This window comes from Rattus norvegicus, chromosome 5 (genome assembly GCF_036323735.1).
Source record: "Rattus norvegicus strain BN/NHsdMcwi chromosome 5, GRCr8, whole genome shotgun sequence".
Taxonomy (NCBI): domain Eukaryota; kingdom Metazoa; phylum Chordata; class Mammalia; order Rodentia; family Muridae; genus Rattus; species Rattus norvegicus.
Window position 1 is genome coordinate 47771448 of NC_086023.1, and position 19808 is coordinate 47791255.

General features: G+C 38.4%; 1 protein-coding gene across 10 annotated transcripts in view; it reads left to right on the forward strand.

Moving 5' to 3' along the window:
• Positions 1–328: 328 nt before the first annotated feature.
• Epha7 (Eph receptor A7) overlaps positions 329–19808 on the forward strand; it is a 153414-nt gene continuing 133934 nt past the window's right edge. For 6 of the 10 annotated variants that reach the window (XM_063287118.1, XM_006237963.5, XM_039109224.2 and 3 more), the window contains exons 1-3: positions 368–759; positions 4678–4742; positions 8214–8883. In XM_063287118.1, coding sequence (XP_063143188.1) covers positions 663–759; positions 4678–4742; positions 8214–8883 — 832 coding nt within the window. In that variant the 5' untranslated portion in view covers positions 368–662. Of the gene's footprint in view, positions 760–1450; positions 1574–4677; positions 4743–8213; positions 8884–19808 lie in introns of those variants that run through there. The other 4 variants (XM_006237964.5, XM_006237962.5, NM_134331.2 and 1 more) reach the window with 4 other exon arrangements.

The window sequence follows — 19808 nt, forward strand, 5'->3', positions numbered from 1 at the left end:
CGGTGATTGGTAGTTGAAGGAAGGTTGCTTCGCCTCTGCCTTCTTAGAAGACGTTGAGCAGCACTGCTATATACAGGAGTGGAAGTCGGGAGAGTTATTCTCGGGTTTATCCAGCTCAGTGAAGCTGCAGTAGCTAAAAGCTAAGTGCTCCCGACTGCACGCCGCTGGCCTAAAGCGGCTCAATCCCCACTTTCCCGGCAACCGATCTGGGAGGGAATCCTGGACTCGCAACCCGACTCCGCTCGGCGCTGATTGGTTCCTGCTCAGGACCCCGCCTCCAAGCTAGAGGCGGCCACTTCGTAGGGACCCGCCCCCCAGGCCCTGGGAATCGCCGCCTGGCAGGCGGGCTGCGTCTGCCACTCAGTCGGAGTGGCGGAGGCTCTGGGTTCGGAGCCCCGCCCCCTCCCCCCCTAATTGATATTATTGGAGTGTGGAGCAAGCGGCCGGTCTGCAGTCGGAGACTTGCAGGCAGCAAACACGGTGCGAACGAACCGGAGGGGGGAAAGAGAAATCAAACGAGGAGCAGCCGGCCTGGGACCCAGAAAGGGATCGATGAGAGGAGCGCAATAATAACAATAATAACCCACTTCGGAGCAAACAGCATCTAAAGAGCTGCGACCCAACTGCAGCCTAAAAAAAAAAATCAAACCTGCTCATGCACCATGGTTGTTCAAACTCGGTACCCTTCGTGGATTATTTTGTGTTACATCTGGCTGCTTGGCTTTGCACACACGGGGGAGGCGCAGGCTGCGAAGGAAGGTAAGGCCAGAGGAAAGCAAAGTTTGTTCTGACTTATTTATTTCGCTGTCTACCTGCACGAGCCGACGGGTCCGCGGCGCTGGCCGCCGCGCCTCCGGCGCCGGGCGACCCTCCCTCGACCCCCGCCCCCTCCCCGCCCTCAGTTCCGAGCGACCGGCGGCGACCAGCCGGGACTAGTCGGGGCCCCGAGCTCCAAGGGGTGGCCAGGGACGGGCGCGCGCTCTGCAGCCGGGGCAGCCGGGGGGGCCGTGGTGGCGAGGCTGACGGGCGAGCGAGCTCCTTTGCATCCGGCGTCTCGGGTCTTCGGCTCCAACCGCCGCGTCTGGTCCTTCTCTTGCTGTCGGCCTGCGGTGGACGCCACAGGGAGAGTTGGTTCGAAACCTGGGGAGTGGAGCTCCGCGTCGCCCCCAGCCTCCCCGGAGGGACCGTGACTTCGGTAGCTTGCGAGCGCTCGGGCTCCTGCCGACTCGCTCACTGCGGCGGCGGCGACGGCGTCGGCGGCAGCGGCGCGGGCCTGCGGTGGGCGCTCGGCTGCCGCTCGAAACAATGCGGCCGCGAGGGGAGGCAGCGCGCGCGGGGCCGGAGCTCGACCCGCCGCCCGGAGGACTGGCCGCAGCCAGCAGTCTGCACTGAGAGGCCACAGAGTAAGAAGTCTCCAGTCACTTGGCCCAGGTCCGGTACTCTGGGAGTCCGAGTAGCCAGTCCTGGCCACTGGGGACGAGTTCTGGTACGCCAGGGGAGGCTTCTTTTGACCACAGGATACGCCTGTACGTGGGTATTTTTCCCTGCGTCTCCTTTGAACCATTGGCAAAAGGTAAAATACCTTTCGGTGCCTGTAGTTGGAGCTGGGGAAAAATAAATCCTGTCAAAGGAAGTGTCTTGCTGCTAAAGCGGTGTCACAATACCGGTACCTCATCTGACACGCTTGCGTTTCCAAGGTGGATTTCTTGGATACTTTAGAAGCCTGTTCGGGGGTGTGGAGGAAGAGAGATCTGTTAGATTTAGGTCATGGCAGTACCAAGGGGGGGGGCACATTGGTCCTCGATTCTTTTATTCATAAAACTTAGGATTTCACGCGGTTCTTTTTTATTCTCTTCGTCCACCCTTCTTCGGTCACTCAACGTCCCCAACCCGGTGCAGTATCCTACTTTGGAACAGCCTGACCTTCTGACCCCTTTGCACATCTGCAGTCTGTGTTGACGCTGAATCCATTCAGAGAAAAACGTGCCTCTGAGCTGATGGTTATGTATGCAGGTGGACCAGCGTCTGCTACACACACACACACACACACACACACACACACACACACACACACAGCAAACACCAAACACATTTCAAGCCTCTTGACTTTGGCGACCAGAAACAGACACCCTGCCACCTTGTCCTGATTCCTCCGGAATAGCGGGATCTGAGGAAAAGTTTGCCCCGCATGGCGAAGCGGCGCGCGCGAGCTCTGGCAGACTCCAGCAGGAGTTTGAGCTATAAATAACTGCATCACTAGGGGGAGAGGTGCCTGCAGCCAGCAGGCCTCTCTTGCTCTCCTCCTCCGGTGCTACGTGGAGAGGGTTCTGATTCTCGGAGCCCGAGTTCTTTAGATGCAGACGAGATGTTTAAGAGGCAGGTGGTGGGAACGCGCCCGACTTCTCGGTGGCGACGCTCGGGGCGCTCGGGCGCGCAATCAGGCGGTGGCGTTCCCTGAGCGCTGCTACCCGGAGGTGGCCCGCGGCATCACGGCAACCAAAGAGCTTGGCCGGCAGCGCCGTGAGCAGGTGCGCGGCCTCTAGGGCAGCTAGGGTGGTGACTGACCTCCCGGGTCCCCTTTCCCGGTTCCCTAGCGCCACTGGAGTGGCCCGGGAGCCTAGAGGCTAATTGCCGCTGCTGCTTTCTATCCCGACAGTACGACCGCCGCTGCGCCCTCAGAGGAGGCGCTTCCCGAAAGCCCGTCTGTTCCTGGCGACTCCAGCCCAGGCTGGGCGCCACCCGCTCCCTGGAGTCCCAGGTCTGGAAGTGTAATGGACGCTAGGTTGGCGGGCGCAGCCGTCTGGCTGCCCCGCCCCGCCCCGCCCCGCCCCGATGCTCGGGCAGCACCGGAGCCACCCGGCTCGCGGCATTTGCCGCGGCCCTGGACCCCTAATAGCGGCCAGTTGCCCTGCGCCATCTCCGGGGCGCGCGGCAAGGCAGGCTCGGTGCTGGAGTCGAAAAGGAAGACGCTCTCGGGGCGATTGCATTCAGCATTCCAGAGCCTCGGAAAGCATCACCAGCTCGGTGGCCACCTTCCACTTCCTCTTGATTTGCCAATTTCTCTGCTAACTTGCCAGCCAGCAGGTAGCTGAGGGGTAAAGGAGTAGCAGGAAAGGATAATAGCAGGGTTTATTTCATTCTTAAAACTAACCCCAGAAGGTCACATAGGTTTACAATCCACTGGGTGTTGTCAATATAAAAGCTCCCCATCCCCCACAATAAATTCCAAAAGAGAGTTCTGTGACTTGAATTTGTTTCCTTAGCCTTCATCCTCCTCAAGGTAAAACAATCCTTTCACAATTACTGTGCTTGTAAATACACTATTCCAACGACTTATTAGTGTTCCAAGTTAGAACAGAAATTGAAATTTTGTAAGTGATTTGTATTTTTAATTGAAAGGGAGTCGATCCCCCTTCCCTGACAATTTCAAATGTACTACACTAAAACCAACCTCATGTCTTTGTATCTGTTTTCTTTTACTGGGGAGAACTTTAACTCCTGGTGAAGAGACAGAGTTAAAGTCTACTCATCTTTGGCCTCCTAACATTGTCGTTTTCTTTACCTTACAAAGCACACACATTTTAAAATCGGAGTCTGGAAATGTTTCAATATTAAGAAGTTTATATGAGTACATATTTTCAAGTCAAAATGTGAACAGTTTCCTTGAGGTGATATTAAGCATATGTAAAGAATATTCACGATGATTTCTGTACCAGTGGGTCATTTGTGATGATTCTGAGAGTCAGGTATATTGTTTTAAAACACCCAAGCCATGTAACTCTAAAATCAATTCGGTCGGTAAGTATTTGATAAGAGTAATTATCTTAGAGCAACATCATAAGCAACTGAAAGCATAATGGGTTATTACAGGTAACATTCTAATGAATTATTCCATTAATACAAATAATACTTTAATCACAATTTTCATAAATATTAAATATGTTTTTGGTAGTCTAAAGATGGAATACAATTGCTTGTAGAAGTCAGCTTGGAGATTAAGCCACTTAGAGAATAGTGACTACGTTGAAATGTATCCAATTTAAAATTTCATATATATATATATACATATATATATATGCATAGAAGCTTGACTAGTTCAAAAGCACAACTTGTAGATAACAGAGACTTGTTTCTCATGGTAACATTGCTTAACATGGATTTAACATTTCTGTATTCATATTGATTGAAAACAAATTGCTATGAGGGTTTTTCCCCTTTAAACATTAAACTCCAGTTGTCGAGAAATGATAGGAAATAGTGCTTGTAGAATATTGAAAAGTAGAACCTGGCTGAATAGTAGTGAAGGGGTTATACCTTAGTAGGTTTGTGTCTTGAAGTAGAGAACTCACTGACTTCCAAAGCTATTGGGTGTTATTATTGCACATCCACTGTACCTGATTTTAGCTTTCTACACTCATTTTTGTGTTAGTGTTTCACTGAAAATTTGCTTTTATATTTTAATTAGAGGCTGTCAAGTGCATGTATAATTTAATATATTCCCCCCTCCAGAATGTTTACTATGCCTATATTATTTGGCTGTTCACTGCTCAAATCATTCATATAAATGGCTTAAGCCATCAAGTAGCGATTTTATAAAAAACAAATAGATTATCGTGAGGTGTTTAGAAATGTGTTTAATTTTTTGGTAACATTGGAAATAAACCTTTTCTTTTTCAGTACTGTTACTGGACTCGAAAGCACAACAAACAGAATTGGAATGGATTTCCTCTCCACCCAGTGGGGTAAGTACAGACCTCATACAGTATGATCGCATCTGTTCAGAGGAAGACAAGAAACCTTCCCCCAGAGGAGCTAGTCACCCCCACACATTTAAAATGCTGAAAAGTTAATATTATTTGTTCAGTGTTTTATTTTCTACTTGAGATACTGGATTCTCAAAGTAGAGAACGCATACTTTGAACTTTGAGAAGTGGGAAACTAATCCAAGCCCAGAGTCTTTGAGGGTTTTTTTTTTTTTTTTTCTGTGAGTCGTATCAATCATGCCTGTGCATTCAGGTTCTAAATGCTTACTAATTACAGGAGCTATTCTTTTCCCTAACTCACTTAAGCCTCTGCAGTTGCCTTATGCTCCTGTGTCATAATCGCCAGGTAGAATCTGTGTAATTCTTTAAAACAGTATGAAACCTGTTTTCATCTTCTAAAAATAACCTTGACATTGTCCAAAGTAGACTCCAGTGCGTAACAAAAAAAACCTATAAGAGAATATTGAGACATAAGATTTGCCATAAAATATTAGTTTCTTAATATTTGTGTTGTACTATCTGCAGTTATTAACCAAAACTAATGACAGGAATGTATCCACATTACAGCAAAATCCAGCTGGAGTGAGCAGGACTTAACATTAAATAAGTCTGTCTAAACTGACGTAGAACCTTAATTTTTAACCATTTTTAATATATTCATACAGATGTCTTACTTAAATGTAGTTCAACATCATCTTTATGAGTTATTTCTGATGATGAGCTAGAACAAATTGTTCAATTCTGATAAAGCCAGTGGACTATGAGAAAGAAGTTTTTCTTTAACACACAAGGAAATCTGGGGCTAATGGGGGTACAGAATATCAATGAAGATATAAACACTTTCAACTGATTTTACAATAAAAATGAAAGTCCAGAAACAAAATAATAGAATCAGTATAACATTAGCTGAAAAATCACTGGGAGAACGTCCAGTTTAATACAAAAATGAGAAATTTTAAGCATGCTTAAAATATTCAGAGTTTCTGTTACATTAAAGTCTGAGAAATTTTCCCTGAGATCATATTGTAATTATCTGTATTGGTCATAGGATGTTATGGTAAAGTGACAGATAATTTACCAACATAATCCAAAAGTCGAATGAATTTGAGGTACTTCCTTGGGTGTGAATTCCTTTTTTCACTAGAAGATATTATTGTAGAAAGAGGTTTGTGGTTAAAAATAAATAAATACCTTTCTTGCCAATGACAGATGCAGCCCATTTTCTACAATCCATCAATTAAAGTAAATAGATTCAGAAGATGGTTTTTATCTCTGAGAAGAAGTAAACTGATAAATGATTGCAGTACTTCATCCATGTAATCCACAACATGATGAATTATGACTGTCACTGTTATCTTGGACTCAAATGAGCAGTTTATCAATCCAGAGAATCTTGAGTTAAACTTTAACCGTGTGTGTGTGTGTGTGTGTGTGTGTGTGTGTGTGTGTGTGTGTGTGTTGTGTCTAAGAATCAATAATATGTGAAAAAAATATTATCCCAAGCATTTTCCTTATATGACAGATTTATTCACATGTTCTTAAATAAAGCAATATTTTTGCTGAGCAAGGAGAAAATATTTTTATAATTTTATAAAAAATATTGCACAATATTTATAAAATCCAATGTGAATTGAGACATCTATCCCAGTAGTGTGTCATTTGTTGAACGCTTTGAATCTGAAAAGCTGTGCAATGAAACCATGACATAAATATCAAATAGTGAGAGTTTCCTGTCATGGATTTCTTGAAAATACACTATTTCATGGGCAACAGCATTGATCTCTCATATCTGTAATAATGTAATTGCTCTCAAAATTAAATGAGTGAATACTTGAGATTAGTCCTTCGAATAATCAGTCTTGATATTGCCAAGCTGAGGGATGGTCAGAGAGCACATTTAACTTGGGTGCTTTGGTAGACAGCATAACTGTTCTTTTCTGTCTTTTAATAACTTCAGTCAGCTTAGGAGACATAAATCTATCTACCACTGGAGGAATTTGAGATAATTTCTTAGTTACATACAAGCAGACTATAAGCAGATAACTCAGGAAATAAATGGAAACTATGCACAGTGCTATGCAGTGAAAAAACTGTGCCAAGAAGCATAGCATGAAAATCAATTCTTCCCTGTTTGAGGACCTTTGGCAGCATTAAGCTGTTAAAATAAAAATGTACTAAATACTACATAGCTCTCTCCTACTTGAGACATTTCTGATTTGCCGTATTTTTCATCATTTTTGTTAATTTTATAAAAATGATTTTAGAAATACACAGTAAGTTGATGAAGTGGGTTTGAATTAATGGATACTTTGATCAGGTTTTACAAATGAAAATCATTTCCAAATGTGTATTTTGCATGGTTTTCATCTACATTCTTTGAGTTAATAGATTAGATAATCAGATGCCGGGAGGCTTCAGACTTAAAATACACAATATTTTGTACCTAGTATTTCTAAGTGAGGAAAGGAGTGTAAATCTATAACAGTTTCATTATTCAGATATCATACTGTGAGTTGGGAAAATTTTCAATCCTAGTAAGAGAGGATAAGAATAAATATTGGTGTGAATAATTATTGCTGAAGCCTTTAAAACTCTTGGACATGTGGACCTTGTTTGCTATGAGCAGTAAATAATAAACATGACTTGGTCATCTTTAAATTTGTTGCTGAACTATCTGCCCCATGTTTTTGTGAATGAGTATAAATCAATTCACTTGTAGAATGTATTGCATCACAAGATAAATGGGCGTTTTAAAACCATTCATGCATAGCTTGCTAATTTGCCATGCATCTTTGGCTGTCCGCTGAAAACAATTTGTTTGTACGAGTGAATTTTCCTTTCAGAACCACTTGATAATTATATATGGTTTTATGTACAATTTTAAAATGATGCTGGAAAAAAATAAGTACCTCTGTAAAAGATTTAAATGTTTCTTACTTACATCTCATTTTCAAAAACAAAAATTGCAAAATATGCGCACACTGTGAATTGCAGCACATTGTTCAGTGTTTCTACATTTCGGTACGTTTGGAATCTTGTTCTAAATGCTTGCAGGCGTCTCTGAATTTGAGAATGCTACTGCCACTTAGAATGTCAATTGAGTTATCAGTCCTTCTCCTCTGCATCTGTGCGCTTTGAGGGGTAATTTTAATAATCATTAGCCTTAGCATGTTGTAGTCTCACTAGAGACTGCAGACTTCAAAACATGAAAAAGAGATATTAGTGCTCTCATAGCAGATTTAAAACAAAATGAAATGTTCTTTGTGTGTTGAAACATCGGCGATGCTCACCAAGGTACTGCAGAGTTGGAACTCGACCATCGCTGACTTCCAGGGATCCATACTTGGGGCTCCGTGTTTATTCATCTTATTTGGAAAATACAATGTATCTTTTTTTTTTAACTGAAAGACTGATGAACCCCCTTTTCCCTCTTTTTCAAAAAATTTACAGTGGGAAGAAATTAGTGGTTTGGATGAGAACTACACACCAATAAGAACATACCAGGTGTGCCAGGTCATGGAGCCCAACCAGAACAACTGGCTTCGGACTAACTGGATTTCTAAAGGCAACGCACAAAGGATTTTTGTAGAATTGAAATTCACCTTGAGGGATTGTAATAGTCTTCCCGGAGTCCTGGGAACTTGCAAGGAAACCTTTAATTTGTACTATTATGAAACAGACTACGACACCGGCAGGAATATACGAGAAAACCTTTACGTTAAAATAGACACCATTGCTGCAGATGAAAGTTTTACACAAGGTGACCTTGGTGAAAGAAAGATGAAGCTGAACACTGAGGTGAGAGAGATTGGACCTTTGTCCAAAAAGGGATTCTATCTTGCCTTTCAGGATGTAGGGGCTTGCATAGCATTGGTTTCTGTCAAAGTATACTACAAGAAGTGCTGGTCCATTATTGAGAACTTAGCTGTCTTTCCAGATACAGTGACTGGTTCAGAATTTTCCTCCTTAGTTGAGGTCCGTGGGACATGTGTCAGCAGTGCCGAGGAAGAGGCAGAAAATTCACCCAGGATGCATTGCAGTGCAGAAGGAGAGTGGTTAGTACCCATTGGAAAATGTATCTGCAAAGCAGGCTATCAGCAAAAAGGGGACACTTGTGAACGTAAGTAATATTTGCTATTAAAATTCTTTGAATTTTTAGTTATTAGATATTTTATGCAATAATGACTATTCAAATCTTTTATGCCACTCGCCCAATTCATTCTATCTAAAAGTCACTACTAAACACGATGACTACCTATAGTGTATCTTCCCTGCTGGTATGCAACAGATATTGGTGATACTAGGCATTGTTAGTAAATTTTATTTGTAACATTTAACACATTTGCTAGCATGGATGGAAGTTTCGCAGTGAACTGTGAGGTTTTCAAGAGGCCATCAGCCAAGTGGGCTTTCCACAGGAAAGACTGAAGGAATGTCAGTGGGGATTCTAAGAGATATGACTCCTCCTGTTTCTTAACCTGGATCCTCTGAGCCTTTGATTAGCACAAAAATAGAAGGAACAAGAGCTTAAAATGATGAGCTCTATTCTCAAAGTCTTAGCAAATATAGCACACATATTTAGAATTGTCACTTATAAATAAGGGGATTTTTAATGTGACAGCACTGTTTCATCTCCTTAATTACTTACATTTGCCAATGATGTCATGGTTTTCTGGAGTGAAGAAGAAAAATGGGTGCTCTTCTGATTAGTCATGCTGGAGTGGTGGATCATACTGTAGAAGGGGTCTGAAGTAAAGTTTGAACTATGACGATATAGCAATTGAGTTGTTCATATTTGTTTTTGGACAGTAATAGCATATATTTTCAGTAAGCCTTTTATTTTAAAACAATTTTCTATTAAGTAGCATTATGTGATTAACTATAGGCCATTATTTTTTATTTAAAATAAAATCATGTGTACCATTGTTTCCAATCTAGGTTCATATATTATATATATGTACATATATATATATATGAAGTTATATGGTTATGCAGTTATAGGACTTAATTTTACTATTAACTTACAAACATAATATACACTGTGAAAATGACTTTTATGTATTTCTTGTACTGCTGGGGTGGCAACATCATTTAACTATTTGCAATGAGTGGTTAGTTTAGAGATGACTATAGCTAATAATTGTTCTAACTAAATACATTTCCATTAGCTACTCTGGGTACTCATCCTTGTGTTTCCCCTATATTAGCTTGCTTGATGAAGTAGGTGACCTTGTCCTATCTGCTTTATACAATGGAAAGGGGAACCTAGGAAAAGCAAATAGATAGCTTGCTGTTATGTTAATAACTTTGTGTTAGTCTAATATTCAAACTTGACATTTTCTAAATCTCGAACCTGCGTTTTTTTAAGCAACATTACTATTGTAGTTTTGCTCACAAAGGAAGGATCATCCTAACAAAACAATCTTTCATTGTTAGACTTAAATGTTTCCCACAAAGTAACAGGCTGCCCCTGGTATATGTCAAGCACATTTATTTCTCCCCCCAAAAAACTTAGAAGACTTTTAAAAGAATAAATAATAATCTAAAACTATTTAGATTTCAGAAACCAAGAGTCGTGGTGTCCCTCTTTAATCCCAGGGCTCTGAAGACAGAGGCAGTTGTATTTCCAAATTCAAGCACAGCTCAGTCTACATAGTCAGTTCAAGGCCAGTCAGAGCTTCATGGTGAAATCCTGTCTCAAAACAAACAGAAGAAACAAAACTAAGTTATGATTCTGAACATTTATTTAAGTACATATGATTCTTTGGATTTTTTTTAAATGGCAATTCTAAATTGAGACCCATTATAATTAGAAATTACATACTGAGTTTCCAAGAAATAAAAGAAAACATGTACAATTGAAATTATCAGTATTCAATATAACCTGAAATAATAATTTAGTTGTGTTGGCTTAAATTTAATATTGCATCAAAACTATACGGACTATAAGAAAGGTGTATCCAAAGCAAGCTGGGACAAGCCTGAGGCTGCCATGGAGTGCATCAGGACACAAGGCTGTATGTACAAGGAGACCTGTTGTTTTGTTTGGTTGTTTGTTTTGTTTTTTTTAGAAACCCTTTAAATATTTATTTAATATCTCCTCTTTTGACATAAACATAAAAGCTGAGCTCTTACAGGTTTCACCCGTGTTTGAACTGCTGAATGCATGCAATGGATTAGGACAGATATAAAGTGTTTCCTCCCCAGCACTTAGTTATTATCCGCAGGGCAGATAACGCTGTAAAGTGAATTCAGAACCAACACGTGGAGCTTCTGCTGGCTTAGGTCTATTAGCAAACACAACATTCTCTTAGGGCCCCACCATCCAGACCCCGCTGTCATTTCTCAGGAGAGCACTCAATTAGAAAATCTTAAGATTTCCATCTATGAGAACCACAAAAGTGATACAAAGAGGTACCACCATCCTTTGGAGAAATGAAGTCTTACTGGATAAACAGAATCGTTTCTGTAATGAGCTAATCAGATAGAAGAGGAAGTTTTTACCTAGTAGACATTAACCGTCACTGGAAAAGTAAGGTCGAGTCCAATTGTAAAAATTATTTAAAGATTTCAATAGCAACAGTCCATTTTTTTTCTGTAAAGCACAAGATAATGCTAATATTTTAATTAATGTGAAAGAAAAATTTAGGTTCTGCACAATTATAAATGTGGAAAAAGAAACAAATCAATTTTATAAATATATATATATATAAAACTTCACAATTAAATTTATCTGATAAATAATATTAAAGATTCCAGTTCTTATTTGAAGATTTAAATTTTTAGTGAAACTTACAAATCATTTTGTTCTATTTTATTTTATTTAATAGGAAATGTTTGAGTTGTACCATATTAATAGAAAACTTAACGCAAATACCTTTCACCATAGTTTAAAGATCCATTTGCTATGAAGAAAAGGCCCCAACTTGCCCCAACTATGCAAACCATTTTGTTTAAACATGGTACAATAACCAATAATTATTTTTGGCTTAAGGAGTTAGTACTGCATTTGATGACCAAAATTACTATCACCTGTGTACTACATCTCGGTACCTGAAACAAAAGTGATAATTCTTCATAGTCATCTATCTGAAACTTTGCCATGTATTAGATGGCATCAGCATAAAGAAATACGGTGCCTCTATCTGCCCTTATGTTTGTCTTATTATAAATCAGTGATATTAACTGTGACAAAAATGTTCTTGGGTTTTAAGCATTGGTGATACGGAAGGAACTCTGCTCATTTGTGGAAACCCTGCTCCTTGGCAAGTTTCCAGTGCATGGCTGTGAGGGTGCTTGCCTCTGGATTTGGTCCAGGTCTGCCTTTCTAATATTCCTTCTGTTCCCTCTCAATGATCCTGTTAAGAGTTGGAAAACAAATCCAGTCCCGTACTGAGGAACACTGGTGTTTTGAGAGGGGATGCTGGTATGTCCCCAGCCAAATGTGACTGATTAGCCACTTTAAAGCCTAGTTTATCTGGGGGGCTGTCTAGCGGGTCATTCTAATGTGTATTACAGGATAATGGAAAGGTCAATAACTGTGAAAACTGATCACATTTTTTGTTACTTGATACCAGTTTATTTTGTGAACTTGAAAAAGTAAATCTGTTCCTAAAGCCACATGTTTCTTAAATCCCTGAATACATGAAGAATTTCTATTTAATAATCAAATACTGTGGCTTTTAAAAGCAGACACTTACAATTACTTTAAAATACATAATTCCAATTTTAAGATATTTCTTGTCAAATATCCTTTTTGAAAAATTGTCTTTAAACTGAAACTCGAGTGAAAGAAAACTAGCCAATATATTTTTCTAAGAAAGGACAGCAATTTTTAAAAGAATTACATTTTTAAATTACATTTTGCAATATGGGAAGGTTAGTAAAATTGTTTTGTGAAGTATATTTGCATTTTAAGATTTTTCTTTTGCCTGATTTTCACTATGCACATCTGGAGCTGAGATTTCTTCTGGATTGCTCTAGGTAATTTGCAGTAGATGTTAAACAATACTGGGCCTTCAGTTTCTCATTTAATTGCTGAAGCTCCACCAAGAAGCTGGATCTCAGAGAGATTATTAAGTCGGTGCAGTTAGATGAGCAGATCTGATCTTCATTTTACTCTGTCTTTCCTCAACTCTGCTACATGCTTCCAAGAGATACATTCTGGACTGCAGTGTGTAGGTTTGAGTGACTGCAGAAAGGATCCCGTCTTAGTTTATGGAGAACGTCTAAGTAATTATCTTTCTCAGACGTCTGATCTTCGCTTTTAAAATGTTCTTTCTGACTTAAGCATAGAATTTATACCATAAAAATTATAAAACATGATAATATTATAGAGATTTGATTTTTGTGTGTGTGTTTATATTGCTAAATTCCATTCTTTGGAAAGAAAAATTTGGAATTTTTTTGTGATTATTTGAAAAACAAATTCAAAAAGTATAGACATAGTTTTTATTATGAGGCCTTTCTTCAGTTGTGTCTTATTTTTTTCATTTGATAAGGTAGTAAAATTATTTTAGTAATATGCATATAAAGTTGTAACATACACCATTGTAGAACTTCATTTGAATAAAAAATGTTAGCAATATTTAAAATTACTTCTTGTTTACACTCTGAAAACCTTGGCCATGCTTGAATTTCACAGGTATGAATTGTACCATCAATTTCCATGATAGCCAGTGAGTCTTTGAAGTATACTGCATTGCTAAATGACTATGACAAAAAGTGTAATCTCTATTACAAGTTAAATTGCTGTGATGCAGAAATTATGGAAGCTTCATTTTCTGGATCCACACCTTGCCAGGTGATTAAAGTAGGACATTCTAAACTTTAATTTTCTTAAGTTTAAATTGGGGCTAATAAAAATAGTACTTCCCTCATGGGGGTCTGGTAGGAATTGAATGGAATAATAAATGTTAAACCCTAGAAATAGTATCTGGGACATAAAAAACAATCAATGAAGGTATAATGTTATCATTATTAATAATACAGTAGTATATAATATATAATATGTCATATACAGTATTAATAATACAGTGTTATATATAATACTAGGTAAAGAAATATTATGGCAATAAATAAGTGAACATGTATTGTTCAGGCTGCAGCCAGCATATTATCTTTTAACGTAGCATTCTAACTCTGACAACACACCAAAGGGCATTTAAATAAAATAAAATAGCATTTACTCATCCATTCTCATTTTAAACAATGTATGTGTCTGAAATATTACAAATAACTCAAATGTCCAACGTTAAGGTTTTACGCCACAACCGAACTTAGTTCTTAAAATATCACTGTTCCTGTATATAAATTTTGAATTTTTTTAAAAGATTTTTGAATGAAATCTCAAGTAAAAATGTGTATAACATATTTAGGGAGAAATAGCTAGAATTATAACTATAACTATGATTCTGATAGTCTGCAGTGATTTGAGGTGGTATCTTGTTCTCTCTGCATTAAAAATATCTAGAATATTAACTTTATTATAATTAGTATAATTAATTACACTATAACTAATCACAATTATTAATTATAGGTAATCATATAATTCACACAAGATTAAATAGGAGTGTGTCTTCAGAATATATATTCCTAAAGTGGCATTAGTTTCTGCATAAACAATACAATATTCAAAAGGAGCCTGATTTGGGGTTTCTTGGTAAAACAGCTCATAGATTTTATTTGTTTAAATTTTGGTTGCTAACAGATAGCCAGCCACTCCCAGGTACTATTTTAGTAGCTAGAGATGTCACTGTATCATTCAGCCCAAAAGGCACTGTTACCTGATGTGAAGAACAAAAGCGTTATAATTGAAGTAATAACAATTGGCTTCAATTCTAATGCTTTGTCTCAGGCATGTGCGTCATGTGCGTGTACATTTTATTATTTCTTTATTTTGTGCACCTCTGTGTGTGTGTTCCTGTCTGTGCCACAGTACATGTGGGATGGGAGGACAACTTAGAGGTGCCAGATCTCTCCTTCTACCATGTAGGTTAGGAATCTGAACTAAAACTCTCAGCCTGGGTAGCGAGTTTCCTTACCTACTGGCCAGTCTTTCTCGCTCATGCGCATTGACTTTTTACTGTAAAGAAGCAGGATCACGATGAGGCTGGGATAAGGACCCACCATCCCAGAGAGTGGGAGGCTGCTCTTTAATCAGGCTGCTCTGTCTTCAGGATCCCCAGAGTACCTGAGTAATTATGGAGGACCACATCAGTTCCATCAGTTGCAAAAATCATGTTAATTGAATTTCAGAATATTTGGGAAGCTGATCTAAACCTCAGTATTTTCCCCCATTATGACTATTTCAAAGTATTTGTTCCTGTTTTCCTAAGCACACTATATATACATTCCAAGTCCTTTTCATCTTCCTTTTGTCCCGGTTCTTCAAGTGGCAGCGAGAATGTGGTGTGCGAGACACTGATATGCAGTGCTCTGTTATTACTTAGAAGCTTCGTGCTGCTCGCTGCCTACCGAAATTCCCTATTTTAAGGCTGGCACTTATATCGACTCACCTTAAAGATGCCCATTTTTGGTTGTTTGCTTGTTTGTAATTTCAGTGCATATTTATCACTGAAGTATTGCTGCCTTTTTCCTGATACTCCCCACTCACCGCCTTAAAAACTGGTTGTTTCCCCGCACCCCGCCCCTATGTCCCATGATTTAATGTTTGACCTTAAAAACAAACCTAGTTCTCATCACTACCTCTGTGACCTCACTGTTAGCTTCTGAAGTCCTGCTTCTCCGTGAAAAAGCGTCTGGGACTCCTTCTGTGGCCTCTTTCATGACTCTGACAGGAGTTTATACCTCACTAATTACGGTAACCTGCTTTTTACCATGGGCTGCTTCTTTTCTTCTGGTTGGGGACATGCTTAGAAAACAGGGGGGATCTGCTCTGTGACTGAGGAAGTAGTTCTTAGAGAACCGCTGTTCATTTGTCCCTTTCCTCTTTCACATTCCCTGTCCCCCTTTTTGTGTCTTCCTTTTCAGCTTTCTCATTTCTTTCTTCTGATGAAATAGAGGCCTGGCCTCCTCTTCTCTCTGGTCAGCCTCTTGAGAAGGGAGGGGCACTAAGAGCCCGAAGGACATTTTCTAAACTGAGGTCTGAAGCCTGTTTATAGTCACTATGCACTAAGAAACGTTCCACAGGTACATCTCCCCGCTTGCAATTTATACCTTTAAAATATTTGTTTTAATGGAATGCAGACAAAAGAGATTTAAAAATATAAAATGAATTTTCTGACCCCTGTCATTGGAGACACATCTATAGTCCGTATTCTATCAAAATATTTCTCATTTTGGATTTTATACCTCTAACTACCCCATACATTTCTCATTTTCAAATTCTCAACATATAAAAGCCTTTACTTATTGAATACATGCTTCAATAAACAATACACAGATATGGAATAAATATCTGCAAGGTCTTTAGCTACTCTCGCAACAATCAATTGTTATCTGTGCTTTCCAGAGATACTTGATCAAGCTATTTTGTGCATAGATAAACATTATAATACTTAAAATTTGACTCATGTCACAGCTTACAATTAGAACACCTGTAGGCGTTATTTAAAATTATACAGCTTTTTATGATCTTTGGCCATCTCTCTATGTATGAATTGTTCATTGAAATGTTATTTTTTTCAATAAATATAATAGCAAGGAAAAAGGGGATATAATGAAAGGAAGTCAGGAATGTGAGGTTGATATCTGATTAGGGTTTTGATGATTTGTGCATTAGCATATAATTTTCAAACATTTTTGATTAACCTAGTTTTAGTAAATTTGTGGTGCCTTTTTATATATCTAGTAGAAATTTAAATCGGCTTGAATTTCTGGCATGCAGTCCGGATATAAATCAGTGATCTGTTTAAGATGACTTCCCCATACAACTCCTAGCCCTTTTCTCTAAGATAATTATAACCTATAAAATAATTTGCTGCTGCTGATTTCTGTGTGATAATTATTCTAGGGCAATAATACTTTATGAGAAATTTCTCACTGATATATGATGTATAGTGTTCTTGCTGGTTATAATGCATGAATAAGGGAGGAAAATTTCAGAAAAAATATTTAAAATATCATATCAACTGCATGGTATCTTACACATTTGGAGTTGAACTTGTGTCCTAGGGCATTTCTGTAAGTTAATACAGTAAAGACAGATTTTTTTTTCACATGCAGAATTTAAAAAGTGAGGCTTATATTCATTTAAATCTCTCTCTCTCTCTCTCTCTCTGTGCGTGTGTGCGTGTGTGTGTATGTGTCTGTGTGTGTGTTTGTGTGTGATGCATGCAGTTGTTGGCAGGGTCTACAGCCTTTAGATAAGTAGAAATTGGACATATAGGTAGTTTTTGACATAAGTGTTGGGAACTGAACTCGGGTCCTCTGGAAGAACAGTTGAAGCTCTTCTGAGAAGTTTCTTCAATTCCATGCATATAGATTTTTCTAAATCCAGTAAAAATAATTTGACCTTGAGTTTAGTTCAAATTAATGATCTATAGACATTTTATGTTTTAGCTACAATACAAACTGTTAAGACTTATTAAATGCGAATCGATATGCTATAGACTAAATCTAAAATATCAGCATTTTCTAGGAACAAAAATTTTGCTTGTGCATTTAAATGATGTACTTTGAATAACGATATTGTATATCAGTGCTGATATCTTAAAAATTATAGAAGTCATGAAAGGACCCAGAGTATGCTGCATTCTACTTAATGTATCATCTAATTAGGACTTAATTCTTTGCCCTCACCTCTAGGGGTGTGACCCTCACTCCTGAACTGCTGGAGTGAAGCCATAAAGAACACATCGAAGAGTTTGTTCAGCTTTTATAGAAAATCTAAATCTGGAGAGGAGAACCTGTGATGATTTTTACTTTAATAATGTACAAGAATTGATGAGATACAATATTTAACTATGTATTTCCATTTATTATTGAAGTTGGTTAACAACAATCTGTTATTATAACTTACTCTATTTGGTAGGATCATTCTTTGTAAGAAAAGCATAGGAGAGTATTTGGTTTAGAAGTGGCTATGCATAGTGTCTTTGAAAGATTATAGTCTTGTTAGTTTGGGGACAAAATAAATGCTTGTTTTGAAAAAAAGATGAAATATTAGGGAGGCTCACTAAATTTTCAGTTCTTTAAATGCTCTGTGTTTATTTAAATACTAGTTTACTGTTATTAACTGAACCACTTCCCATGTAGACAATTACACCAAATGATGTTAATGACGTTAATTTAAACTAATAGCTAGGTTAAACAAATAAACCAAATGGATTCCTTAAATATTTCTTTGTATCTCCTACTTTTAACAGGATGGAATAACTAACATTTCATAGCTTGTCTAAGTTAGATGCTAGTTTGCTTAGGTTGTCTGTCTCCTGGAAAAGAAATATGAGGGAGGATGTATACATACATACATGCATACATGCATACATACATACATACATACACACACACACACACACACACGTATACCCTTTACTCACCCAAGTAAAATACATTTGTAGCATGAAGTTTTTATGGATATTTTGTACTTTAATACATAATGTTTTACAAGACAATTAGGTTGATAAATTCATGGGATGCAAATGTGTCCTGAAGATCATGAACTATAAATTAGGAAAAGGTCATAATAAATGGACAAGTAGCTTCGTCATTCATAATGTAACATTTTTGAAGATTATTTCAAAGGTAAAGTCACAGCTTACTGTTGAGGGTCTTTTTTTTTGTTTAAACTTATCTCAGAATTGCACAGTCCGTAAATGTGGTACTTCATAAATATACACATACATGTGCATACACACACATCACAAATAAACACAACCATATGTGCATGTGTGTATATATGTGTATGTGTTGAATATGTGTGTGTTGTTATATATATACATATATACATATACATATGCATATATATAACAACAAAATAAAAGCATAACTCAACATAAAAATAAGATTTCTTTCTCCTTATTGTCTCATTTTTAGATGTCTTTATTGATATGCACTAATTCCTGAATCTATCAGTACCAACTAGTTCTATTTTTTCCTCTGTAGAAGTCACACTTACAAATCACAAAATAAATTGAAAAAAAAGCAAAACAAAACAAACAAAACATTCCTGTAAGATATGTTTAAAGTATTGCACACTTTAAAAACAAAACAAAATAAAACTACTTCGGTAATATAAACTGCCAAGCTGAAAGTTTACAAAATTCACGTTTCCCTCATTTTGTAGCAGATACTTATGGTTTCCTAGGATATATGTAACAAATCAGAGCTGCTTAGGTATCGACTAAGGAAGAAAGTGAATTTCATGCTATGCGTTCCACAAATTCCGTTAGCGTTTTGATTAGCAGAAGGCCACCATTAGCAATTCGCACAAGTTGATTATTTTGACCGTTGGATGTAAAAGCTCTTTGAAGTAAAATCAGTGGGTATCGCATATAATGTCAGTCACCTAGGCTTTGGGCAGAGGGAGATGCTGTGTTATTTATCCTTCTACATGCACTTCCTCTGCAAAGTCTTCAGACTTGACCGGTCAGCACTTTCAGGGCAGAATGGCAATTTGACATTTGAAAAATCTCTATCCCAAAACCATCAGAATCTATTTCTCAAAACTGACCAACTAGACAGGTGGTATTTCAGTTTGCAATGAAAAGGTAACCTATGTGCTTACACGGCCCAGCCCTCCCCTAATGTTTTTACTTAGTTATAGTTAATTAAATACATTAGGATGCCTAGCATTTATTTTGTGTAAAGTTAAGTACAGGAACTCTGCACTTACCTGGTTTCTAATTTCGCGTGTAGCATTTTCCCCGGACAGGATGACAGAACCTTTCCCTGTTGACTGTGCACGGAACATCATTCTTCATCATCAGTGTCCCCCACTCCTCATTAAGAAAAAGTAAATGCTCGTTGATGTCTCCCCTCAGTCTGATTTTTCTTTCTTTTGTTCAGGCATGCTCCTTTACAATGTTTTAGACTTTATCAGTTGCTTTCATTTCCTTACACTATCACATGCTTTAAAACTTC